The following is a 24,523-nucleotide window of genomic DNA, read 5'->3' on the forward strand; positions in this document are numbered from 1 at the left end:
TATATAAAGAGATATATTTATATGTATGTTAAGTCTTAATTTATGTATATTATAGAGTTTTAATACTTGCAAAATTTAATACAAGAAATATATAAAAATATTAATGAGATATATTCAAACATCTTTTTGTTCATTTTTAATTTCTGATATACTACGTTTGTACATTTACATATATTACTATTTTATAATACAATGTATAACATAAAATGTAATAATATAATAATACTAATAATATAAGTGTATATTTTGTATTACTCAAATATATTATACATACAATACTATATATATATAGATATAAATATATTATCAGAATTTAATTCAATTGCTTTTTTATCACACGATTATTGAACAGTATAGACATGAAATTTGTATTTCAATAGATACAAATTTGCATAAGATATTACAATGAATAATATGCTTTTAGTCTTATTTCTCGATATATATATATTTTTTTAAGTGTAGGCACATATATAGATCCTAAATTTGAAATTTGCAATCACAAAAGTTAATATATATTTAAAAAAAATTAACAATGCATAAAGAATATTTTTGTTTCTGTATACTTTTTACCTAAAATTTACGTGTATATATAGTGGTAACTTTTAAAAATCTATTTAAAATTAACACATTTATAATTTATAATTAGTAAAAAAATAGAGAATCAGTCATTCAGTAAATTGAAGCAGAAGCAAATTTTCAACATTTAGAAGTGTGTCCCATTTTTTTAAGAGCGTGCACACAATTCTGTATATATACATATATAATATAAAATATATGATAAAAAATGTACAGCCAGCTGAAAGTAAATTTTCATATTAATCACTTGATTTCAGCTGATGTTGCTTATTAAATTTAAAATATTAAAGTTTATTTTTTCTAATGCTATGTAAACTATACAAAACAACATTGCACTTATGTGACTATAACAGCATCATTGGAGATGTTAGGTCTTTCGCATTTTGGTCAGCCAAATGTTAGCGTTAATTAAATATTATACTTAATACCTTCTAAACGAGAAAATATAAAGCTCAATTCCAGCTTGAGAGTTGCTACCTACTCCTTTCTTTCCCTCTCTCTCTCTCCTCTTCCTTTATTCCTTATTGTACCTGCCACTAAAATAAATATATAAAATTTAACTATTCTCATTAAAATAACTAACTAAATATTAAAACTTTAATTTTACTCGTAGAGTAGGCTGAGTGTTGCTGACTGCAGCTTCCTGTTCTCGCTTTTCGAGTTCCATCGCTCGTTGCTGTTGCCTCTTAACCGATTCGATATCTTTTATACCTCGCTGCTGTTGTTCAGCTATTCTTTTCTCAGCCGCTTCCGCCTGTCTTTTGCGTACGGTCTCCTGAGTTGGCAAGGAAGCACCGTGTCAATAACATTTGCGCGGTAACGAAGAAATGATTTAAGTAGGAAAATTAATTTCGAGACACGACAGACGGAATCCGATGGAAGGAAAAATATATCAATTAAAATATATTAATCGTCAGGCGTGTCACAAGGATTTACAACTTTATTTATATTATGCGCTCATAACCTATACACGTACCCGATCGGGAGTGAGATCCTCGTACGACGACGCTTCCTTGCAACAGGATCCGCAGCAACCCATTGCTAAACTGTTATATGTGCAAATTACACGCAACTATTTCACTGGCAACGTCCACGAAATTAGACCAACGGGCAGCGTGTGTGTGACAGATCCGAGAAATGGCTATCGTTGGCTGTCGTCAACAATTGCCGACGGCCATAATGCCATATGTGCGAACGGTGACGTCACCTGGATTTACTCGCGCCCGCGAAATTCGTGCGGTCTTATCACGACTTCGTCGCCGCCGCTTTACCGCGATGTTAATTAACTTTTCTCACCTGGCACATATCGCGCCGTGAGAGTAAATGCTGAACGTTTATTATTTTCTCAAAAAAAATATCCTTTCAACACGTAATGTGTTGTATTAAAAAATAATATTTCAGGATTATTAAAATTAAAATTAATATTCGAATTGTTTGAACCATCGACGATTGGTCGTGACAATGTTCTCCAATTAATTTTGATGAATCACCAATACTTAATAATTAAAAGAAAAATTAAAATTATCTCTATTCACCTTGAGACTTCGCGATAAAAAATCGTCGGTGATACGAACTATCGCTGTGTTTTATCAAACAAATAGTTGTCTTCGACTTATCAGACGCGGCAAGTATTATCCGCTCCGAGTTGCGTTTCCGCAATACAATAACGTGTAGACGCGCTTAATGCAGTTTGCGTCGGAAAATGGAGTTTAGAGGCGTGCGTTTCAAGAACAAGCAGGGCGAGAAAACGAGAGGATCCGATTATTTCGTCGGGAAATTGTACGAGAGATGCGAGTTGAGTTGACATCCGCGCGAGTCCCTATCCGTTTCGCCCGGTGATGCTAACGTCCGCGCGGAAAACTCTGCCTCGTCGACCGATAGCTCCGACAGCGAGTAAATTGAATTTTCTCGTTACTTGTATATATTAGCGCTATCATAGCGCCTATTTTGCTCTACGAATCGAGTTTCGCGTGTACCCTCGCGCCCGACTTTCGAAAGTGCGCCCGTAATCCCGGCACACGTGTCAATTTGCCCGCGAAACCCGACAGGATTTTGCTATCGCTGACCGTAAAACTGATTTAATTCCCCGCAGCGTAAAATTGTGTTTAAAATAAAATCGCGACTGTCTCTCGAGAATTTGAGAGGGAAAAAATAAAATAAAAAAAAAAGACGAAAAATTTCCGGGGAAATTTGATAATCGTTGCATTAAAATTAACATGACGCTTATACCAATACTGTCCGCGTCGCCTGCCGGTTTTAGTTTATTCGGTTATTAAAAATCAGACCACAAGCTGCACCGAGTAATAATATTCATTTTTAATAAAAGGAAAAAAATTATGCGCGGAAGAATTTATACGGTTCGTAATGACGTGTATCATTTTAAATTAAAGATGCAATTTGATTTCTTAAATAGGGCATCTCGCTACCGACCAAAATTAAGGCGAGGGAACGGAAAGAAGCCTTGATGTACGTCGGCTTTCACGGTACATCTTCTCTATACACGTGTGCCTTCTCTTATTAATGTCGGCACAGCTGGCGAGCATCGGGCCGACGGAATTGGGGAAAATTAATTGTCGTCTTCCAAAGGCGCGTTCCATCTCTTCCCCGGTACCGCGCGATATCGAGCAGCGTTACACGTTGTTTGCACTCGCGATTAATCAACGTTCCCGGCCATTCCGATATCAGACCCCGAGGGAATCCAATTCGTTTGGTCGTTCCGCTCTCACTTGGGACCTCTCTCTGCCCTCCCGAAAAAAAAAAGACGGGAAAAAAATAGAAAAGAGCCTTTCCCGTTCGTTAGTTGTTGAGGACCAGCGTGAAAACTCTATTGTCGAAAAGCTTCAAGAAGGCTCTCCCTTGAAGACTCTTCCCAGCGGAATATTGCTACGATGAACCGTACGGGAAATCATTTCCGTTTTGCCTCAAAACTTAAAATCGACGAAGCGCTTGTTCTTTTTTTTTTCTTTTATGCCCTAGTCGACGAAGAATTTTATTGTAATGGTGGATACGAAAATAGTGTGAAACGCGTTGAGGGATATTTTTTTTTTTTTTAGCACCGACAGTCATTAGCATCGTGATACGCGATTAAATTACCATCAGCAAGTTTTTATGCATTCATACAAAACTCAAACAGGACTTTTCCCATCGTGAAGAGCCAAGGACCGAGCACGTGCCTAAGGTCGGATAATGAGAAACAAGAAACAAGCCGAAGAAAGTGGAGGGAAGGGAGTAAGAGATGAGGAGATTATGCTCTCGGCAATGGCGTGCAATTATAGAACACGCGGCAAACTTTCGCAATATCTGTACCCAACTTTCATTGCTTAATACAGACTGCATTCTAAGGCGTGAGTGGCTTTTTAACCTTAGTCTACTCGTTACTCTCCGCTTTCGCATATATATTAGTCATTTTGGATGTCACCTCTTCAGACCTTCATTACATAAATGCATCTACCAACGAGATTCGCGTAATTTTAATCAATGACTTGCCATTAATAATAAGCAGTAATAATTCACTCCTCTGACTCTTTTACTTTTTTATCGTGTATCCTACGTATATATATATTATTATATTATTTTATATTTCTATTATTATTCTAAAAAAAAATAAATATAAAAATAAGATGCGTCAAAAATGTATTTAATTTTATTTCTTATTTTATTTTATATTTAAATTAATTTAATTCATTATTTAATTAATATATATTTTTTTTTTAATATTTAATTAACACAAAATTATTTAATTAAAAAATTTTTATGTTTTTTAAAAGTACGAAGTTAATTTCTCTCAACGAACAACGGTGAGCCGTATCGAAACGGTACGTGCCAAGCACGCGCAGTAGCTGTTGTATGTACGTGTATGCGTTATCTATGCATGTGTGAGTGTGTATCGTGCGTGGACTGCGTATCTACAGTTCGTGAGCTCGTCGCCAGACTTCGCAGGCATGGTACTTTTGCTCGCGTTTAAAATTACACGTCGATGGATATAAATAGGAGACCGTTCGTTCTCAAAGCATACTTACCTGGCGCAGAGGCTACCGTGATCATGAAGGCGGTTCCTCCAGGGCGAGGCTCTCCCATTGCACCTCGGTTGAGCTGACCCTTGCGAATATCCCTAATGTGGATATCTCGGGCGTACAATTTTTGATAGTCGGGACTGCGTTCGCGCTATCCCGGTGATTAAACAATTCAAACAGAAATAATTCTATTTTCAGAATAATCTAACCCAGAATAAAAAAAAAAAAATTTTTTTTTTAATTATTTTATTTAAAAAAAATATTACACGGGGATTATCAAGTCCTTTTTGATTTATGTAAGAGACACACCGTTGTTCGTTGGTTTTTAGTAAAAATTTTTTTTTATTCTTTACCGCGGAATTTTTATTATTTTATTACTCTTTATCTGTATTTTTTACCACAGAATTTTTATTATTTTATTATTTCATTATTATTAGTATTAAAATAATTTTTCCTACTCTTTTACATTTTTTAATTTTTTTTACAACACTTGGGCAATATTTATTCGCGTAAAATAAAAGTTCTGTAAATAATTTATATAAGAGAAATATATATATATCTCTAAAGTAGATGCATTCATGTATTATCGCTCGTGCGCGTTAAGATGCTTTTATTAAATCGGTCAAAGGTCGCAACTAATTAGCGAACTCGAATGTTTTTGAATGCTAAAGATAGGGAGTTTCTTCAGTGAAATCTATCACCTTTGCTGAGAACAAGTCGTTTTCTATTGAACGCGAAAGTAAGATGTACGAGAAACGGTTCCGGGGGATGTGCGCCGTGCACGTTATCGTGGTGGACGGGGTACGAATTGTTGCCCTTTAAATTCCATTAAAAGCTGCAGGTACTAAATCGTGACGTCCCGTGAGAACAGACGGGGCATGCGCTCGAGCCAGGTGCCGGCTGCTGCGTTTCCCGTGGGAGGTGCGCCGAGAGTACGAAAAGCAAGGACGACGGCTCGGCGAAGGCGCAACGTAGCGCGCGCCTCGTTTACGCTCTTCTCGCGGGGTTGAAACTCAGCTCAGTTGAACTGCGACACCCTCCGTCGAAGGGTCGAGCGCGAAAAAAAAAAAAGGGAGTCGCTCGTGGTTGCGGGTACGCGAAAGAAATTATCAAATGCATACATCTCGAAGTGGCGCTCGTAAATTTCCTTCCCTTCCTTTTTTTTTGCCTCTTAAACGTTCGCGAGAATAAAAATGTCCGCAGTGACGTTCGTTATTATTAATTAAAACGTTTTAATTAACTGCGCAAACGTACGTAAAAGAAATTCTAAGACTTCCCAATTGAGAGACGGCGGTTATCTTGCAATTTCTGTCAAGACTGTGTAGAAAGGAGAGAAAAATAAAAGGAGAGAAAAATTAAGAAAAACTTTCTCCCGACTATGTGAATAATCAAAGTGCGCTCTCGCAGAGAACGGCGCGATTTAATGGCCGGTGAATGTCGACCGGGAACGTTGGAATAAACGAACTACTTCGAGCATGAGTCCCGTCGAAATTCAACGGTCACTTTCTCGGAAAGATTAGGTGCCGATATATACTCCACCGAAACGCAAAGGCCGGTTGATCGATATGCCGACCAGCGATCGCGCGCGTGACGAGCCGCTGTAAAGCTAACGAGCCGTGAATCACCGTCGCGGCACGTGCCCTGACATTTTTCGTTAACTACCCGGAGGGGTGCCGACGGTCCAAGGTCGTCGTGGTGGCCGGTGGCGGTGAGAGCAGGGTCGTCAGGGTCACGGAATCGCGAGGAGGATGTGGCGGCAGGACGCGACCAGGCTGGCCAGGCTGATCGTCGTCGCCACGCTCATTTCCCTGACCGTTGACGGGACCGCCGCCGGCAGCTGCAGCTCCGCGAAGCTCTGTTGCCAGGGCAGAGACTCGGGCTGCGTGATTCAGAAGGAATCACCGAACGCGATCATCGAGAGCCCGCGCGACAAGCCGTGCTACTGCGACCACGCGTGTCTCAAGCTCGCCGATTGTTGCGACGACTTCAAAGAAACCTGCGGCGGTACGTACTCGGCATTTTTAATTTTGCTCAAGGAGAGTCTTCTACGCGATGACGGAGGATTATTAAAAAAAAAAAAAAAATTGGGAATAAAATTGGATAATAATTCGCTAGGAGACCATTTTTACTCCAGCCGACATTTATATCTTTCTCCTTTAACCGATTTTTAAATAACTAATTTTTTGTTGTTGCTGTTGTTGCGAGTAATAGATCAGAGAAATTCATTTTTTGATTTGATTAAATTTCCTATATTCATTTGAAATAAAAATTGCCACTTTTATTCCCCCACCGCGAAAAAGTAGAATAAATCGCGAGTGCTATAAATTTTTTAAATAACGTTCAAATGCAAACGAACAAACTTTATAATAGATATTGCTGTTTCTAATATAAGAGAGGTGCATTTGTAATTAATTTTTACTTAAAATCGAATAGGTCTTCACGGTTGCGAACTAATTATTGCGAAAATAATCATTTATAGGTGAAATCTAATGAAACTAAAGTGTAAAGTAAAAGAAGCCGATATATATCCATTAATCAAACTTAAGAACGTTGAAAAACGTAATCCATTCTATCTTAAAAGAAAATCGCACAGAGCATTGATTAATTAGCAAGCGATGGACAGTCTCTACTTATTCGCGCTAAGCATGCGCTTAAACACATACACACTCAACATGTCTCAGATTTTGTAGGATTACTGGATTAAGGACGTATTCTATAAATAACGTACTTACTTCAGCATCTTAGTACGCGGGCAAACGCTGTGAGTTTGCTTGGGTTATTAAGTGATTTATTATCTCAAAATTTTCGACCCAAGAAATCGCATCGCGAGAGAAGAATTTTGCTGACGGGATTTTATTGAAGAATTATTATTTGCGCCCAGGCCATTACTATTTTTTTTTGTTTTTTTTTTGTTTATATCGTATCAACATCGTGCGATATGCGATTCGCTTTTCTCTACGATGCCTTCAAAATCAATATCCACTTCCAATTTTCGATCAAAGCAACCACACATGACCGCTCAAAAAGATGCTGATGCTGCGTTCTACGAGCATCAACACAATGCTGCATGTGTTTCGCGAGAATTTAATCAAATACCGAACAATTATCAATCAAAACAAAATATCAAAACAATTATCAATCTGAAACATTAATACAATGTATTTAACGGAGGTTCACGTGCGTTCCATGATCAAAACGCTTCAAATAATTACGTTGTATTCAATGTATCATTAAACGTTGATTAATCTAGCACAGTATTTATAATATATATATGTATATTTTTAGACAGTTAAATTATGCTGCAGAAATTATTTGCTACGTAAAGTTATTCTAAATGTTTTAAACATTAATTTTCAATATCAGATGGCAGTCAAATATAAAAAAATTTTTAAGTAATTAAAAAGATATATATCCACCGTACACGGTTTTCTCGGTGCGTGTACGTGTATTTCGCGTTTTGAAGAAATGGTCTGTAGGGAATCGTCCTGCCGCAAGGAACCGAAGAATTATTGCCGCTATATTGCCTAAGTAAAGACGATATAACGCTGACCGAGAGATCAGCTCCGCCAAAGCGGAAAAGTAAAGAATATCTTCGTAAATGTGCCTCGCAATTTCTAGACCGAATCTCCTTATTCATATTCCGCAGATTTACGGCATAATGCGAAGATAATGACATCACCGAGCTTTTCACACCCAAAATCGCCGGCGTTTTTTTTTTTTTTTTTAACTGCGCGGATTCTCCAATTTTTATGTACTAAAAGTTAAAATAATATTGAAATACTTGAAGAAAAATAATCTTTTCGCCCCCCCTTTTTTTGTGCATATTTAATTATACTATACTATTTAACCGCTGTATTTTTAAGAGAGAGAAAAAAAAAGAGCACCGTTAACAACGAGGTGATTTATATTTTACGTTGAGTTTTTATAGCCTGTATGTGCATAATGGATGGTCGTGTTATTTTACGTTACTGCACAGTTGTTCGAAATTTTATGGCTCGCCGAACGATGCGCCCGTTAATAGCAAAGGGATTAATGTTATTCAATTCACATTTCCGTTCGTTTAACATGGCCCTGTTTTACCGGTTTAATTAGCAGATAATCGACGGTCATACGATTAAATTGTTTCGCTAAACAACGGTAACAATGTCAAATAAAATCCACGTCTATGAGCCCGTTGTTTGCCACAAGTGAATTATAAAGGGCAAAATATTTCTCGTACGGTATACAAGGCGAGGAACTCTCGTCGGAAGACGGTAATAAATTTGCCGCGTCTGACTGCATTTTTATTTCGTCGGAATGTTCATCTTTAATGTCCTAATTTCTGCGATTTGCGAAATTGCGATGGATCCTGGCACTCGCCGAAGCTGAAGAGCTACGCCGGGACGCGATTATTCACGCTTGTCGGACGAGGAGGAGCGTCGCTCCCGCCGACTTGAAGATGTAACGCGAGTGGTTGCGGCTGAAACCGTCTCCCGTGTGACGCCAAGTCTGTCCGCCTAGAAGCAGGATAATCCCATTCTCGCCGTAGGCTTGAAACGCGACGTGAATTTACATATTTTGTAACAGGATCGTGACGAATCCCGAGAGACGTATTTACAGTCGACTTCCGCTTCCGCCATTCGCGCCCGATGAAACGTGAAGATTACACGCGCGAGAGAAGAATAATCCGGGACGTTCGCGGATCTGTTCGCGACGTGAGCTTCACGCCGGCAGTTTTCCTTATCGTTTTTAACGCGTCAGGAAAAGATGGCACCGCGCTAGTTCTGCGAAAGCAGCGCGAAACATATTTCGACGTAATAGACGGAGGGGCCTTGGGTAACGAAAAATGATCACCTTACGCGTTTTACCATGGTTAATGATACTTCGGCAGTAACTTCGCGAATTTATCTTCCAGAGAACGTGGGAAGGAAGCCGGGGAATGAAATATCCCTCGTTTATTGTTAGGCGAGAGGGCCGACAAGCCGTACCTACACGCGACATCTTATATTGATCGTTATAGACCGGTGACAGTGCATTATTTCCTCCCACACCGCCGGGTGAATCTCCAGCGTCGTATGTCATTCGACCATTCGCATCCACCGGACCGGCGGGCACGCGAAATAATTCAGTTCGAAGCATACAATCGATCGACGACCGAGTCCCGGTCGGCGATCGTGCTCGACGGCGGCCGCAAACTATAAATGCTATGTAACTATAAAAGAAACAATAAACAAGTTATCTATACCGCTTGCGTCGGCACCCTAATGCAAAATGCAGCTCGAAACCTCGCGGCTGCGGCTGCGGCCGGGTTCCCGCCCCCTTACCCCCGCAAAATATCCCCCCAACTTTGCAATCGCGACTGTCCGCTTGGTATCGTATAATAAATCTTTAAATTATCGCTGATTGCATAAGCGAGGAGTGAGCTCGCCGCACCGCGAAAATTGAAAATGCTAATAATTACATTAATATATCAATATGTGCGCGTGCGAGAAGTACAAATGTTGCGATTACAATAATTACATTAATAAGGTAACGTCATTTAATTATATGCCATTTGCGATGAAATGTGAATATAAAATGTATATCAAGTATTTAATTTAATTTTATTAATTCGCGCGACGCGCGCCATTTCCATATTTCCCATTACGTGTTCTATTTACGATATATATATTTCACTCCGCAGTCAGGTCTTTTCAAAGCAGCCCTCCTCCGCCCTGTTTTAAAGATAAAAGCGCAAAGTGTCGTTTATGTAAATACTTTTCTCTAATTGCTTTCCCAACTTGCGTAATGATGTTCTATTATGGCGAGGCAACATCTTAAGAACGTGGAAGCAAATTGTATCGTCCGACAGAAAACAAGATATCTTTCGCTTCATCGTTCCTCGACTTTCGCTTAAAATTAAAATTTCAAGCGTGTAATATAATTACTGATAGACGCTTTATTCGCTAAAAAAAAAAAAAAAAGAAAAATCCCCGTTTTAATTAATGCCGTCGATGGTCGATCGTTATATTTTTCTTTTTTAATGTTGCGACACATTTGTTCTCGATACGTCTCGGGCAAAATGGAACGGCGACACGTTAAAGGAATTTCCACTCTTCGGGCTCTACGCGCTCCTTAATGGAGAGAAGCATCGGTGATTGCCGACACGTTTATCGCATTTTTACTCATCTCAAAATGTCCTTTCGTCTTCGCGGCGATATAGCGAAATAACAAGGCGAAATGCGTTTCGAAGGGACGCTCGTAAATCGCTCATGTTTCTGCGAGCTGCCTTTTACGGGCAGCGTAAAATATTGGAAAAATAACGCATTCGATCCTTTTCCGCGCACACGACTGTCTCCGACGTTAATATTACATTGTCTAACGTTACCATTTTTAAATTATATCATGTAATATTCTCGTCGCATTATCGGTATTCGATGGAGAATAGAAACTAAGAGACGAAGGGTGATGGAAGATCGAAATGTCCCGTCGATTTGTCGATTACATTTTACTACCGCGGCACTTTCGGGACAATTTTACCGTCTGCGAGAAACGACCAGATGGCCAGATCTTAACGTCACGTTCATTCCCTCCTTATAGTGGTCGACTGCGCGGTGAGCGAATGGAGCCCTTGGACCCTGTGTGATAACGGATGCGGAAGTGGTACTCAAAGGCGCAGCCGGGTGATCGAGATCTCGGAAAAGAACGGCGGAAAGCACTGTCCGCGTTTGGATCAGGTCAGAACGTGCCGCAGCTACCAGACATGCCACGCCGGGATTCGCTCGCAGCCGCACACTAAAAGTGAGCGTCCGATTGATCTCCCCCGGACCGAGATATAAGTCGCATTTTATTTCGAGCGGATTATTTTCAAACGTAGAATTAATCAATTAGACTCGTTAGACTTGTAATTAATCGAATAAGTGCGTTGAGTTATTAAAAAAAAATCTTTTTTTTTTGTTTAACAATTATTTCTCGCAGTAATTATCGTATGATTAATTGACGAGGTGTATGATTAATCGATCTTGGCGAAAACTGAGATAAAAAAAGAAATGTTATTTTTACGTCTGTTTTACGTTGCGCTACGCGATTTCTTTGAAAACATAATGGCGCAACATTTCCCAAGCATTTTCCGTTCTGAAGAGCAAAAGGAGCCGGATTATCTTCGAGTGTACCGTCACGCGAAATTCTTGACGCCTGTCTACCTTGCTCGATCTTAGACGATTTCCTTTCATTTGCCGCAGGTGTGACGCTTCTTGCGCTTTTTCCGGGTGACGGCAACAGTACGGATGTTAGGATCAAGGATAGGATCGTCGATAAAAGGTAGGTCAAGCCCGCGCGCTTAGTCTTGGTGCGAAATGCGATTTGCCGCACATGTTCCCAATTCGCGTTGCGGAACAGCGTCTTTTCCCGTTTTTCTCGATTGGCGCGGCACGAAAGTAGATAAAACAAGAGCGGACCCGGAGGAAAATTAAAGCGTAAAATTGTCTCGCGTAATGAATGTTTCGAAACTCAATCCTCCGTTGATAGAGGGGAATCCGTTTTTTAATCTTTCAATTCGATTAAATGACTATTAGATAAGTATTCGACAAATTGAGTAAATGAAATAAATTGCCGAGTCATTTGCTGCGAAGCACGATGCCCGATAACGCGTTTAATGTAATGCATTTATCTCTTGTCCCCGCCGCTGACGTATTGCACCGAATGGCACAATTAATAATCTTCAATCATATTTCGTATGCGTTATTAATGGCGCGAGGCGTTCGCGCGTAACTGACGAGTTGACGTCCTTAATTTTCGAAGTTCGCTACCCCTTCGCGCGATCAAGCGTCACGATTCAATTTCATTAAAAGCTTTCCCGCCGCCCAAGTGAGGGATACCACTCCGGGGACATATTTTTAATCCCGGGACGCCGCAACCAGGACAGAATCGCCGATGTGTCAGGGATCTAATTCGACACGTGCTCCGACTTGTTACAAAACACGTAGTCAAACATCGCGTCACGATATCGGAGACTCCCATGTGACGTTACGTCGAGCAGAGCTAAAGCAAGCCGCACTGCCGCCAGCGAGCAACCGAACCCTTTGGGCTCCGTCATACAGTAACGTGTATTCGCGGCGGCTAACGAGTAAACATACCGCGAAACGTGCACGTTTTGTTGCAGGCTTTCGCGATATTTAATATAAAAACCAATATTACACGTTCCAGAGGCAGCTGCGTTGCTTTCACCATCGTGCGGGTCTCGCGGGGCTGCGGCAAGATTTCGGATTTACTTTCGGAAGGTACGTACAAAGACAGTAAATGGGAAGCTCTTAGACATACATGTAACAACAGCCGATCCTAATCTTAATCGGGGATTCGAGTATTATTTAACAAGTAGCTATTTTTCTTATCTAGGCTGAAGATCCGAATAGAATATATTTCACGTTTTTAGCTACCGTGACCTTCCCTCTTTTTCCTGGCTCCAAATTTATACCGGTTATAATTAGATTTTTTAAATCGAGATTGAAAAATTTACCATTCGACGTATATTTTCGGTTCCCCTTTTTTTATCCTTCCAAGTTCCTTTTTCCCCTTTTTCCCCAATAATCTATAAATTTATTACGATGATTAAAATTAACTTCTCTTCTCGTCAAAATTGCAGAATTTTATCACTCGACGTACATTTTCAATTTTTTTTTTCTATTATACAGATTTTTATTAACAATCGATCATTTACTTCCTTTATATCGCGTCTCTATTTTAAATTCTGAATTAAGACGTACTTGATATTACAAAATTAAAAATGGTAAATAATTCGTATCCTAGAACGTCGGAATAAATCCGTAACTTTGAGGGAACGTCTTCACGTTAAGAATGAATATCAGATCCTTCGTGGAACACCGCGCAGCTTATAATAAAAACAGAGTATATATATTGCAACGAGAAGGAGGAAAAACAACGGCGGATGCTCCGCATACCAGCCATTCTTTTTCGCGGTTAAGTCCTTGCCCCGCGCGTTCAAGTTTTTTGTAACCATAATGCTTCGAAGAGACAATAGACTAGTCTTCTTGCGAAAAACGGTTCGCGTCTCCGTGGCGGTATGTAAAACTCGGGATTACGCTTCGAGCGAAAAATTATCGCCCCGCGCGCGCGCGAGCGAGAGCCTTCTCTCTTAGCCGCCTGACATTATGATAAAAGCGAAATTCCTTAGCCCGCGCAACTTTCGAACTTGCAATATTAATTTTAACTTTCTGATATCCTCATTTACATCGCGCGAAACACGAAAGGCTCGTTTATACGCTGATGAACGTATACGTTGCTGAAAAGTAAGCGGCCGTGTCCTTCAAGAGAATCGCCATTCAAGCTTTCGCACGCGCAATCAAGATATAACTTCGTTTACTGAAACGCATGACGCAATTACGCTCTGCTTACGGGCGCGGGATAGTATTACAACCGGCGTAACTTGAGCAAGCGAAAAAGTCGGATAAAAGTTCTGCCGGTCTTGTAACCGCGGTTAGAGTCGTCGCTCGATGCACTTCTTGGTTTTGCGCTCGGGCCTTCGTCAAAGGGGACCGAGGGATCTCTCGCGTTGATATAATAAGACGGCGGTTTTAACGGAATCTAAACTCCTGAAATTCTGAATACGAAATTCGCATAATGATGAATCGCACCGGCAGCGTGGAAACGAAGCGACTCGATCCAGTCTCAATTAACGTGTACCACGGCTGCGCGACGTAACGTCATGTAAATTAGAGCGTAGCTCCCGCGGCTCCGCTCCACGGCGGCTGTTATCGCGGAGGAATCGACCGGATGAAGTGGATGCGGTAGTCGAGATAACGGTTGTTTCCTACCGGGGACGTATCTAACGCAGATAAGCCACGAAGCGCGGAAATCTGCGGACGAAGGCAAGTTATTTTGACGATGGCTTACTTATTATCTCCGCGACCGCTGTTAAATTTAGCCGGTTCTCCACACCTCGCGACTCTTTATTTAATCTGTTTACCTCCCTTCCCCGTTGATTTCCGGCAGAAAACAAGATAACGCTTATTTGATATTTCATTAATTTTCGTTAGAATTTTCTCAGGCATTAAAAAAAAAAAGAAAAAAAAGAAAAAAAAAACGAGTTTTATAGCTGGGGGATTAAATTTAAAACGCACGTTAGAGTTTAGAGAAAGAGGGAAAGCAATCATATCCGGCGGTATAATTAAACTTACATGCTGTCGACCGAAAGCAAAAACGGTGAGCGATTAAAATCACCGCAGGTTCGCGGATTTGCGTGGAGCGTCCCGGTAACGAGAGCCTGGACAAATACGTGGGGATCAGCAGGTGGAAGCTATCGACCGATATTGCCGGTAGCGGCAATCGGCGCAGCCGATCGACCGATTCGGCCTGCCACGGGAAATGGATCGGCGACTCGCGGCTGGTGGACTGTCACGATCCGCGATGCGTTCAATCGAGCCAAATGTCACCGTACACTTCGCAACTCTTCCGAGGTCGACGCCGCAGGGGCACGGGCAGCAATGCCGCCAGCAATACGGATAAAATCGCGAGAAGACGAAGAAGAGGCAGACGACGGAAGAGAAGCAGAAGAAGAAGGCGGGCTACCGACGTCGCGGACCGGTGAACGTTCTCTGGAAGCTCTCTCACAGCCCCCACGAGGGTCGTCGGCGTTAGAAAAAGATGTTCTTTTCCCTCCCTCCTCTCGCCCCTGTCTCTATCATTATGCAAGATGTATCGTAAGACGTTGAAAATACTTCAGGATCGAATTCTTTAATGTTCTTTTTTTTCTTTTTTTTTTTTTTTTTTTTAGAAAATCTGATTTTTCCGTAGCAGAAATATCGAGGTCAATTTCAATATCGATTAAAAATTATAATTGAGCCTTGCACCTCTTTGCAAATTAAGCTTCGAAGCTACAGGTAGATGGTAAACATAGAAGCTCACTTTTTCTAATTAACGCTAATAGCGCTAATCCACGCGTAACACCAATTTTTTTTTTTTTTTTTCAGATAGAATATAGATTTCACGCGTTACGATATATCTTGCGTATTTAGTTTAATACCGATACTTAATAGAGATTCGTAATAGTTTACATTTAATTATCTGTTCCGTTGTTTAATTACCTAATTGCTACTCTTGATTCAGTTTAGCTACAGTGCCGCGTCAAATTTTCTGAGACGGCTAAAGTTGCAGTACGTGGTATAAAATCTACTTTAACTTCTTTCGCTTTTTTACTTTTGTTTTCCCTACTCCGGCTGGGGGTAGCAATCGTACGAACCCATTGCCTAGATTATCCCGATAATTATCATATCGATTTTATCATTAGCGCGAGCTTGCGAAACGTCCGTCGGGAGCAGAGTGAATATCTTATTCCCTTTGGAAGGGAATCGCAAGATAATCGATATTGGCGACGTTGGAATTATGATTTATCCACAGATTGTGAGTTTAATAAATTGCCGAGTGGCGACGCTCGGTAGATAAGGGACCGCAGAAATGGACGTTGCTAATATACATGTTGCATTAATTTATTACTTTACCTCTATCTTGTTTTTCTCCCTTAAGTTCCCATCCGATTTAATATATTCTACACGTTTGTCGGATATAGACGTAAAGTAATATACATAAATATATTCGTAGCGAGCGGATAAAAAGAATTTTATCATTATTATAATCATAAATAATTGTATTTTATTAATAACGTGACTATCGTAAATATCTTCCATAAGACAGAGGATTTATAAGGTCAGAGATACTTCGCCTCGTACGTAACGTTCTTTAATAGTTTCTTCTGCTTCTTATAAATATTCGGTGCATTAAATGTGCACGAGATATATCTTTAAGCTGTCACTTATTGTAAACTCGTCCGGCACCGATCCGACGAGATGAAAGAAACGATATTTTTCACAGTCTAGATTCCAGCATTTCGCAGCTTCGCCATAATATTCGTTATCTATACCTGTACGTCTCGAGAATAATTTCTAACGTCATTAAGTGTTACACGTTACCCGAGCTGTTACACATATCGTATGATACACAAACGATTTCCGTATCAATCCCGATATTAATTTTTATAGTACTTGCGGCTCTAAGTGCGTGGAATCATTTCCCTTCACGAGAAACATATCGGCGTGACGAGAGAATAAAGCCTCTCCGAGTGAAATGAACAAAATGTAAAAGCACAGTCAATAAAGAGCACTTGCACATATCTAGATTATGGTGTAATTTAATTAAATACAAAATACCTCTTCCTTCCTATTAATTTTACGGTTTTAATAGCAAATGTTTTACAAAAAAAAAAAAAAGGATTTTATTTTTAATCTTTTAGCTTTTATAATTAATCTTGTCGCCACCGTGGGGATATATTTATTTTTTAATGAAAATTAACATTCCACGTTAAAAGAATTAACGTAAAGATAAATAAAAAAAAAAACCGCAATCTTTTGATCGTTAATAACGAGGTGTCAACTTCACAGGAGTTCGATTGGAATGATTTAATTAACGCTAGGAACTCATTGATTATTTAAACGGATTAAATTACGTTACATCGAATGGCTGAACGCCAATAAACATCATAATCGCGTGTGTCGCAGATTATCTCATTATATAATACATACGTAATAATGTTTCATATCAATACGTAAATAATTAGCCTGTTTGCGATTGATGCCGTGCTCGAAACCCTATGCTGCGCGTATCAGGCCTAGAACGCGTTTAAATAAATATTTCATTTTTCAATATGGCGCAACAAACAATTCTTGATAAAATATTATAAATTTTTAATATAATAATAAGTGCAGGTGTGTTTATGTATCATAAATCGGGAATACTGTCGACAAAATAATACCGGCTTATTTGCGGATTTTGCGAGATGGCTGTCCGTTAATCTCTGTCGATTACCTCGAAAAACAGGAAAACCTATATACACACCGGACTCGGTTTACGCGCGATGGTTTCGTCGCTTTCCGTTCGGACACATAAACTGTCCCGTATTTCACGAACGGATATCCTGCGGTTATTCGACGACGATGACCGTTTATCGTCGACGGACCGCTGTATCCTCCGTGATTCTCCTATAAATACCGGCATTAGGACGCCTGGATACATAAAGACCTGCCACGCACCGTTGTCTGAAGAGCAACCGTCCGCGCCCTTACTCCAGTTTTCTTTTTTCGTATCAACGGCGAACCGTACGATCGCGCGGATCGTCGATCTTGTCGAGTTAGTGCGAGTACTTGTTGACCGTCAACATGGGGAGTAAGAAATCGGATATTCTGTACCTGTTCGATCGACCGGCGGAGCCGGTGTACGTGCCCAAGGGAGAGAACAAAGTCGCTTTCGATATACCACCTAACTACTTGGTAAGCTCAATCCTTGACGGTCTTATTGAGTATCAATATTGAATTGCGCGACATCAGTCCGCTGCTACTCTCTGCAAGTTCATCGAACTTGAAATCTTTCGATTTTATCTATTAAAATTAAGCCTCGAATCGTGACGCGCGACAGTCTAGCATGTATTTATTATAAGGCAGCCATAATATTGAAAAAAAAAAATTTTTTACAGCGTAAAACAAAAAGTTTCTCAAGTTTCATTTCTTTTGTTCCTATATTTCTCGAATGTAAGTTTTCTTAAAAGCAGTCCACGATATTAAATTTATTTCCTTACGTTGCGCGAGAGTCTATGAATAAAGAGAGAATGGAAAGAAAAGTTTGTACAAGAAAGGAGTTTCTCTTTGTTACTTAATGCTAATTTTATCGTATACGAATTTGTGCATCTAACTTTTTCGACAAATTTACAGCCCGAATCACGGCAACAAATGGCTCCTTCTATTGTGAATCGTTTCGCCGAAGGTACTAAGTCGAAAGTTCAAGTGAAACAGATCAGTCTGCCTGATTTGAGTGTCCCTCTTCAACTTGGACGACGAGAACCCTTCTCTCTTTTCATTCCGAAGCATCGCAAATTAGCCGCGCGACTTATCGACATTTTCTTGGGTTTGTTTTCAATTTCCTTCACAACATTATATTTTATTCATATATTTTATTCGCGGAGCTCTATAATATTGTGCTTTTGTTTGCGACTCAAATTAAAAAATAAATATATATATTCAGCATTAAATCCTTTAATAATACAATTCTAATTAAAATGTTTTTTTAATTAATTATAAACGCTACTCATTGCATATTAAAATCACGCGGCGCTCCGCTACGTGAATATGATTTAAGCAAGTGCTCTGCCGATCGGTTGATATAATTACGAATGCCTGTTACAGGTATGCGAACGTACGAGGACTTTCTTTCGGTGTCGGTTTACTGTCGCGATCGCGTCAATCCCGAGATGTTCGTTTACGCGCTCTCGGTGGCGATCCTGCATCGTCCCGACACCAAGAACCTACCGATACCACCACTGTCGGAAATTTTCCCGGATAAGTACATCGACAGCGGGATATTTGCCAGGGCGAGGGAGGAAGCGAACGTTGTACCGGCTGGCTCGAGGGTACTTGTTCTCTGATGCATTAATTATCAACAAGCTGGTTACTCAATTATGCAGCTTAATTAGCTAGCTCATTCTTTGAGCTCAAGCCGAATGACGGTGATGTATATTACGTAAACGCGGTGGTCAAGAGCCTTTTGGCCTCCGCGACAATTTTCAGCTTCGAGCTTTTAAAGAGCGTCACGGGCGAGACGGCAAAACGAAAACGATCGCGCTTTTTAATCATCAGCTCCCGGATATACAATCCCGCGGACGTGCATAGAGACGCGTTCGGCGCGTCGCTTGCTTGTCCCGTGATTTTCTAAAATTTATCATATTTTAGATCGCGCTGTTAAATTCGCGTAGCGTTCCAACAATTTTCCACGTTCCTATTAATCTTCTCTCAACTAAAGAGTCGTAGCGCGAATCGTTATAACGCGATAAATTTGAGATCGGCCGATTTAACAAAGGGAAATTTTATTATATATTAATTTCAAACTCGAGGGGTCTCTGTCCCCGCACTGTCCCGCTCGCTTTGTAATACGTAGGTGCCCATCGAAATTCCGCGGGATTATACTGCGTCAGATCTTGACGAGGAGCATCGCGTGGCTTATTGGAGGGAAGATATCGGGGTCAATCTTCATCACTGGCACTGGCATCTAGTCTATCCATTTGAGACCGACATCAGGATTGTTAACAAGGATCGGCGTGGCGAACTATTCTACTATATGCATCATCAGATCCAAGCCAGGTAGGCGAAGGCAAGCGAGGGCTCGTAAGTCGATAAGATTGGATATCCTATTCTGCCGCGCCACGGGATCACGCGGGAGGGTGTTATAAGCGATCACATTCTGATCTCGATCGTTATTATCGCGCCAGGAACTCGTCTCAATTCTGCGTAGTATTCCAACAATGTTTGCTAACAAGCAATATGCATTTACGCGTAAAATAACGCGAGGTAAAATTATTGCGCGATGAATTTTGGAAATAAACGTAAATTTAAATGCCTGTTGAAACACTTATGAAAATACACCGGGAAAATAGAAGCGATGCGAATTAAAGGGTATTACGCGGAATTATTTTCAAGCTCCAAAGAGATACCTTTAAAATTTTGTAATTCGCTATATAATTGTGAACTCCGCGCTCCATTCTTACTCCGGGTAACAAAACTATTATTATTGTTCAAAAGCTGCCCGCCCGTGATTGTCTACTTGTTTTAATACCTTTCTCAATTTTCTAATGTATAAAAGTCTTCGTCGGCGATTTATATCGGAACGCCGATCTTTCCGGGTATCGAATCGCCCGCGGCGCTGTCGATGGGAATTTCCGCGGTCCCCGTGTTATTATTCGGATTCCGCCTGATTTCTCTTTTTCCAGATACAACTGCGAACGTTTGTGCAACCGATTGGGTCGAGTGAAGCGTTTTCACAATTGGCGCGAGCCAATTCCGGAGGGATACTTTCCTAAGTTGGATTCGCTGGTGGCCAGCCGCACTTGGCCATCTCGCCCTGCCGGCGCCGTTCTTAAAGATATTAATCGTCCCGTTGATCAGCTAAACTTCGACCTTCAGGATCTAGAGCGATGGCGCGATCGCGTTTACGAGGCTATTCACACCGGCGCTTACATCAACCCCCGCGGCGAAAGGGTGCCTTTGACCGAGTTCGGTGGTATAGACGTGCTCGGTAACATCCTGGAGGCCAGCATACTCTCGCCCAACCAAAATGTATACGGGGACCTTCACAATCTCGGCCACGTCGCCATCTCTTATTGCCACGATCCCGATCATCGCTACTTGGTAACGAATCGTTCAATTGCTATTATAATTGCGAGAGCCGATGGAACGAGAGCTGGGAGAATTTTTTTATCGGCACGTGATTTTATAACGTTAACAGTTTTTCGATATTGAATAAAATTTCTTTCTGAAATTGTGCGCGTTAAATCTGCCATTCTCTCGAATTTTTTTTTTTTTTTTTTTAAATAATATTTTTAACATAAAACTTCTTCGGTGTAAAAAAAAGAAAAAAATGAAATATACGCTTTTTAAACAACCCCTTATTTTTCACGTTAGAAAAATTGACGCGAATAGTCATGCCTACATTGAAATAAAAATTGGAAGCATTTTCTTCTGCCTTCGCAGGAAACTTTTAGTATCATGGGGGAACCGGCTACCGCCATGAGAGATCCCATATTCTACAGATTCCATGCTTTCACCGACGATGTGTTCCTGGAGCACAAGAATACACTTCCCGAGTACAGCCTACAGCAGGTGGGTGTATACACAGCTGTCTCGCTTCTGCGATATATCATCGGTTCACTCTAGTATATAATGCCGCTAAGTACACGTACCATGTGGCTCAGAAATGCGCGAAGCCACTCGACGATAAAAACGCCCGTTAAATCGTTTAACCCAACGGGACCGCTGGACATGTCCGGATTTATCAATCTTTTTCCCTGCATACCGAGCAATCTCGTTAAACGCTAAAACTCGACAAATGAGGCTTTAATTCTCCTCTGTATCCGCAAATAATACGCGGGATATTTTCGAGGCTTTCTACGGCAATCTCTTGGAGAAAGTCTTTGAATTTCGACACTTCCTATGTATTTAATTGGCGTAATATAATTAACGGATTTTAATCTCAAATCTGGCTAACATAATTTTGTAAATTTCAACAATAGATTAAAATAGCTTGATAATTAAACGACTACCCGAGTGGAAATTGATTCCCACCGTTACCTAATAATTAGCTAGCCAATTTGTGAATCGTCTCGTGGCTGTCCAGCAAAACTGTCCAGCACTGAGCCAGAAATGTAACACATTATTACTAGTTAATAACGAGCTAGAAAAGCTAGATATCTATACGTTTTTCGTCGCGTACTAGTCTACTGTTGTGTGCCGATCTTACGCAGCGTTCGACGGCCGAGTTCGTCGGACCTACGGACCGCCGCGGTAGTGTGAGTACGTGCGTGTGTTTATATCTGGCCGGCAGCCTTCGCGTTCCAAGAATCATAGTTCGCAAGGTGGAGGACGCGCGGGCAGCGGACAGCAAGGACCAGTTCGCCCGGCGAATTCGACAGTCGAGCGAGCGTTGCGTAAGGTCAGACCAAAACAGTAAACAAGTACGAGGCCAAAAAAAAGATATCTATTTAGATACATGGTCCGCGCTGAACAGTGACAAGATCAGTGACCGATACCAGACTGATTTTGTTTTTTTTTGTAAATGACAACTTTACTTTTTGAAGATAATCACTAGTTAAGAAATATATTTAATCTGCGCGATCTAACCCCTAGCTGCAAAATCAGATTAACTAGATAAATTTCCACTCGAGTATTTAAATGACAGGAAAAAACTTTTCTGAAATTCGAGAATTAGCTGGAGATAATAATTTCGGTGCGCTCTTAATTTTTCTTTCTTTCTTTTTTTGTAGCTTTAAATTACCTCTGTTTTTAATGCATCTCTTAATTAAACTCCGGTTAAAATTTATTTAAAGAAATTTTACATGAAAATTTACCATGGAATTTAACTGAAAGGGTTAAAGAGAATAATGGTATTTAATTGCCTCTTTTCTTTAAATTCAAGTTGGATTTCCCCGGCGTAGTAATCACGGACATAGGAGTGCAGACTCCGAATCAAGCTCCGAATCAGCTTTCGACCTTCTGGACCAAGAGCGACGTCGATCTATCTCGCGGTTTGGATTTCACGCCACGCGGGGCAGTTCTCGCGAGATTCACTCATCTGAATCACTCCGACTTCTCGTATAGAATCGTCGCTAATAACCGTAATAACGCACCGCGCCGAGGTACCGTTCGCATATTCATCGGGCCCAGACAAGACGAGCGTGGGCTGCCCTACGTGTTCAGGGATCAGAAAGAACTCATGATCGAAATGGACAAGTTTACTGTATTATGTAAGTGTCGTAAAGAAAAAAAAAAAAAAAAAAAAAAAAAAACCAGCTACTTAATTATATTAACTTTAATTACATTTTAAACGTCTCTGTACTTTAATTTTTTTTGCTATACTTTAATGAATTGCTCGTGCTAAATCTCGCGAAATTTTTATCTGCGCCCGTTTACAGTGAGACCAGGACCGAATACTATTGAACGTAAATCAACGGACTCTTCGGTAACTATACCGTTCGAGAGAACGTTCCGCAATCTCGAGGACAGTAGACCGATCGGCGGCGATACCCTGGACCAGTTCAACTTCTGCGGATGCGGCTGGCCGCAGCACTTGCTGGTACCTAAGGGCAAGGAAGAGGGATTCCCGATGGACCTCTTCATCATGATATCCGATTACACCGGTGACGCGGTGAGTACTTTTTATACTTATCGGGCTCCCGCGGCGCTTAAGAGCTTACAGTCTGCCAGGTGATGGAAACCTTTCTTCCCTCCACCCCTCTACCTCCCCCTTGCTTTTTTCCGCTCTTTTAACGGCGACGCTCCGGTACACGAGAAGGCGTTCGTGTTAACTTCGCTTCCGGGCAAAAAAAAAAAAAGAAAAAGAAAAAGAAAAGCGGGGACAACATGCTAAAAGAATTGCTTTCCTATCTCGCGGCGACGCGTACAGGTGGAACAGGACGAATCGACCGGATGCAAGGATGCGGTGAGCTTCTGTGGCCTGCGGGACCGCAAGTATCCAGACGCGCGACCGATGGGCTATCCGTTCGATCGCAGAGCTCGCGCTGGCGTTGAGACCCTGCCTCAATTCCTGACCGGTAATATGGCCGTAGTACAGATCAACATTCGTCATACGGACACTATTCTGCCGCGAGTGCGAACCGGAAGTATGAACAACACCCTCACCTTCAACTGATCCGACCGACCGACCGACCGACCAAATATGACGGACCACTCGCACACCTCCGCCAAGAATCTCCGCGTTTTCCACCACGCATTCCCAGAGACGATCTTGTAATATCCGTCGTAGATTCACGACTGATTGCGTGGAAGCACGACGCGTTTCCCATCCTAATCCACATCCTCGGATAGTTGGAATGACGGTGGCATAAGAAGCCGGAGGTGAGCGAAACGCTATTTCCATATCTCAATGATAAAAGATTATCCGCGGGACGAGAGAGAGAGAGAGAGAGAAAGAGAGACGCACACAGAAATACTGAACGTTATATAACTTATTTCCTCTAATCTCTAAAATATTTTATACAGGCATTTTCTGAATCGAAATACCGTTGCCTTGAAATTTATTTCAATGGCCATTAATTTATTTTCGAATTTGCATATCGCTATCTTTATTTTTTAATTTTATAAATGTCTCGTTACAAAGAAATACTTCGTTGGAAACATTTTCTTGTAGAACTTTGTAGAAGCAGTTTTATTTACGTTTTCATAACTCGCGCATCTACGAGCAATGAGCATCGCTTAACAAATGTATTTTTGCGTAAAAACGGAAAGAAAGACGTGTCCCGAACGTTCAAGCGAAGCTTTTCCTGTCTTCTTTCTCTCGTTTCTCGCATTACGCGAACTAGATTGTAGGGAGCAAATGTAAAAAGCAAAAAAAAAAAAAAAAAAAAAATAAAA

General features: G+C 40.9%; 3 protein-coding genes and 1 non-coding gene across 4 annotated transcripts; 3 read left to right on the forward strand and 1 right to left on the reverse strand.

The window, feature by feature from the left end:
- Nucleotides 1-121: 121 nt before the first annotated feature.
- Svip (small VCP interacting protein) lies at nucleotides 122-1,767 on the reverse strand. Its single transcript, XM_070670906.1, has 3 exons — nucleotides 1,553-1,767; nucleotides 1,184-1,351; nucleotides 122-1,112 (listed from the first exon to the last, which is right to left on the reverse strand). The coding sequence occupies exons 1-3, from the start codon at nucleotides 1,613-1,615 to the stop codon at nucleotides 1,098-1,100; spliced, it is 246 nt and encodes an 81-aa protein (XP_070527007.1). The 5' UTR covers nucleotides 1,616-1,767; the 3' UTR covers nucleotides 122-1,097.
- Nucleotides 1,768-4,587: 2,820 nt separating this feature from the next.
- On the forward strand, nucleotides 4,588-4,750 carry LOC139111167 (U1 spliceosomal RNA). Its single transcript, XR_011547157.1, has one exon. It is a non-coding gene; the product is annotated as a U1 spliceosomal RNA (small nuclear RNA).
- Nucleotides 4,751-5,029: 279 nt separating this feature from the next.
- On the forward strand, nucleotides 5,030-16,734 carry LOC139111142 (somatomedin-B and thrombospondin type-1 domain-containing protein-like). The gene is made up of 5 exons (XM_070671265.1): nucleotides 5,030-6,593; nucleotides 11,148-11,348; nucleotides 11,789-11,867; nucleotides 12,753-12,826; nucleotides 14,789-16,734. Exons 1-5 carry the CDS (start codon nucleotides 6,338-6,340, stop codon nucleotides 15,148-15,150), a joined length of 972 nt encoding a protein of 323 aa, XP_070527366.1. The 5' UTR covers nucleotides 5,030-6,337; the 3' UTR covers nucleotides 15,151-16,734.
- Nucleotides 16,735-17,609: 875 nt separating this feature from the next.
- Ppo (phenoloxidase subunit A3) lies at nucleotides 17,610-24,523 on the forward strand. The gene is made up of 9 exons (XM_070671264.1): nucleotides 17,610-17,881; nucleotides 18,320-18,512; nucleotides 18,791-19,014; nucleotides 19,539-19,741; nucleotides 20,368-20,785; nucleotides 21,128-21,256; nucleotides 22,569-22,896; nucleotides 23,065-23,297; nucleotides 23,556-24,523. The coding sequence occupies exons 1-9, from the start codon at nucleotides 17,771-17,773 to the stop codon at nucleotides 23,799-23,801; spliced, it is 2,085 nt and encodes a 694-aa protein (XP_070527365.1). The 5' UTR covers nucleotides 17,610-17,770; the 3' UTR covers nucleotides 23,802-24,523.

This window comes from Cardiocondyla obscurior, linkage group LG22 (genome assembly GCF_019399895.1).
Source record: "Cardiocondyla obscurior isolate alpha-2009 linkage group LG22, Cobs3.1, whole genome shotgun sequence".
Taxonomy (NCBI): Eukaryota; Metazoa; Arthropoda; class Insecta; order Hymenoptera; family Formicidae; genus Cardiocondyla; species Cardiocondyla obscurior.

Bases quoted from the DNA above. Each gene is read 5' to 3' on its own strand.
- LOC139111142 (XM_070671265.1), top strand. From the start codon at position 6,338: ATGTGGCGGCAGGACGCGACCAGGCTGGCCAGGCTGATCGTCGTCGCC. The intron at 11,349-11,788 runs GTGAGCGTCCGA...CATTTGCCGCAG, and splicing joins CTCGCAGCCGCACACTAAAA to GTGTGACGCTTCTTGCGCTT. The intron at 11,868-12,752 runs GTAGGTCAAGCC...TACACGTTCCAG, and splicing joins GATAGGATCGTCGATAAAAG to AGGCAGCTGCGTTGCTTTCA.
- Ppo (XM_070671264.1), top strand. From the start codon at position 17,771: ATGGGGAGTAAGAAATCGGATATTCTGTACCTGTTCGATCGACCGGCG. The intron at 18,513-18,790 runs GTTTGTTTTCAA...TGCCTGTTACAG, and splicing joins ACTTATCGACATTTTCTTGG to GTATGCGAACGTACGAGGAC. The intron at 20,786-21,127 runs GTAACGAATCGT...CTGCCTTCGCAG, and splicing joins ATCCCGATCATCGCTACTTG to GAAACTTTTAGTATCATGGG.
- Svip (XM_070670906.1), bottom strand. From the start codon at position 1,615: ATGGGTTGCTGCGGATCCTGTTGCAAGGAAGCGTCGTCGTACGAGGAT. The intron at 1,352-1,552 runs GTACGTGTATAG...TTGCCAACTCAG, and splicing joins AGGATCTCACTCCCGATCGG to GAGACCGTACGCAAAAGACA.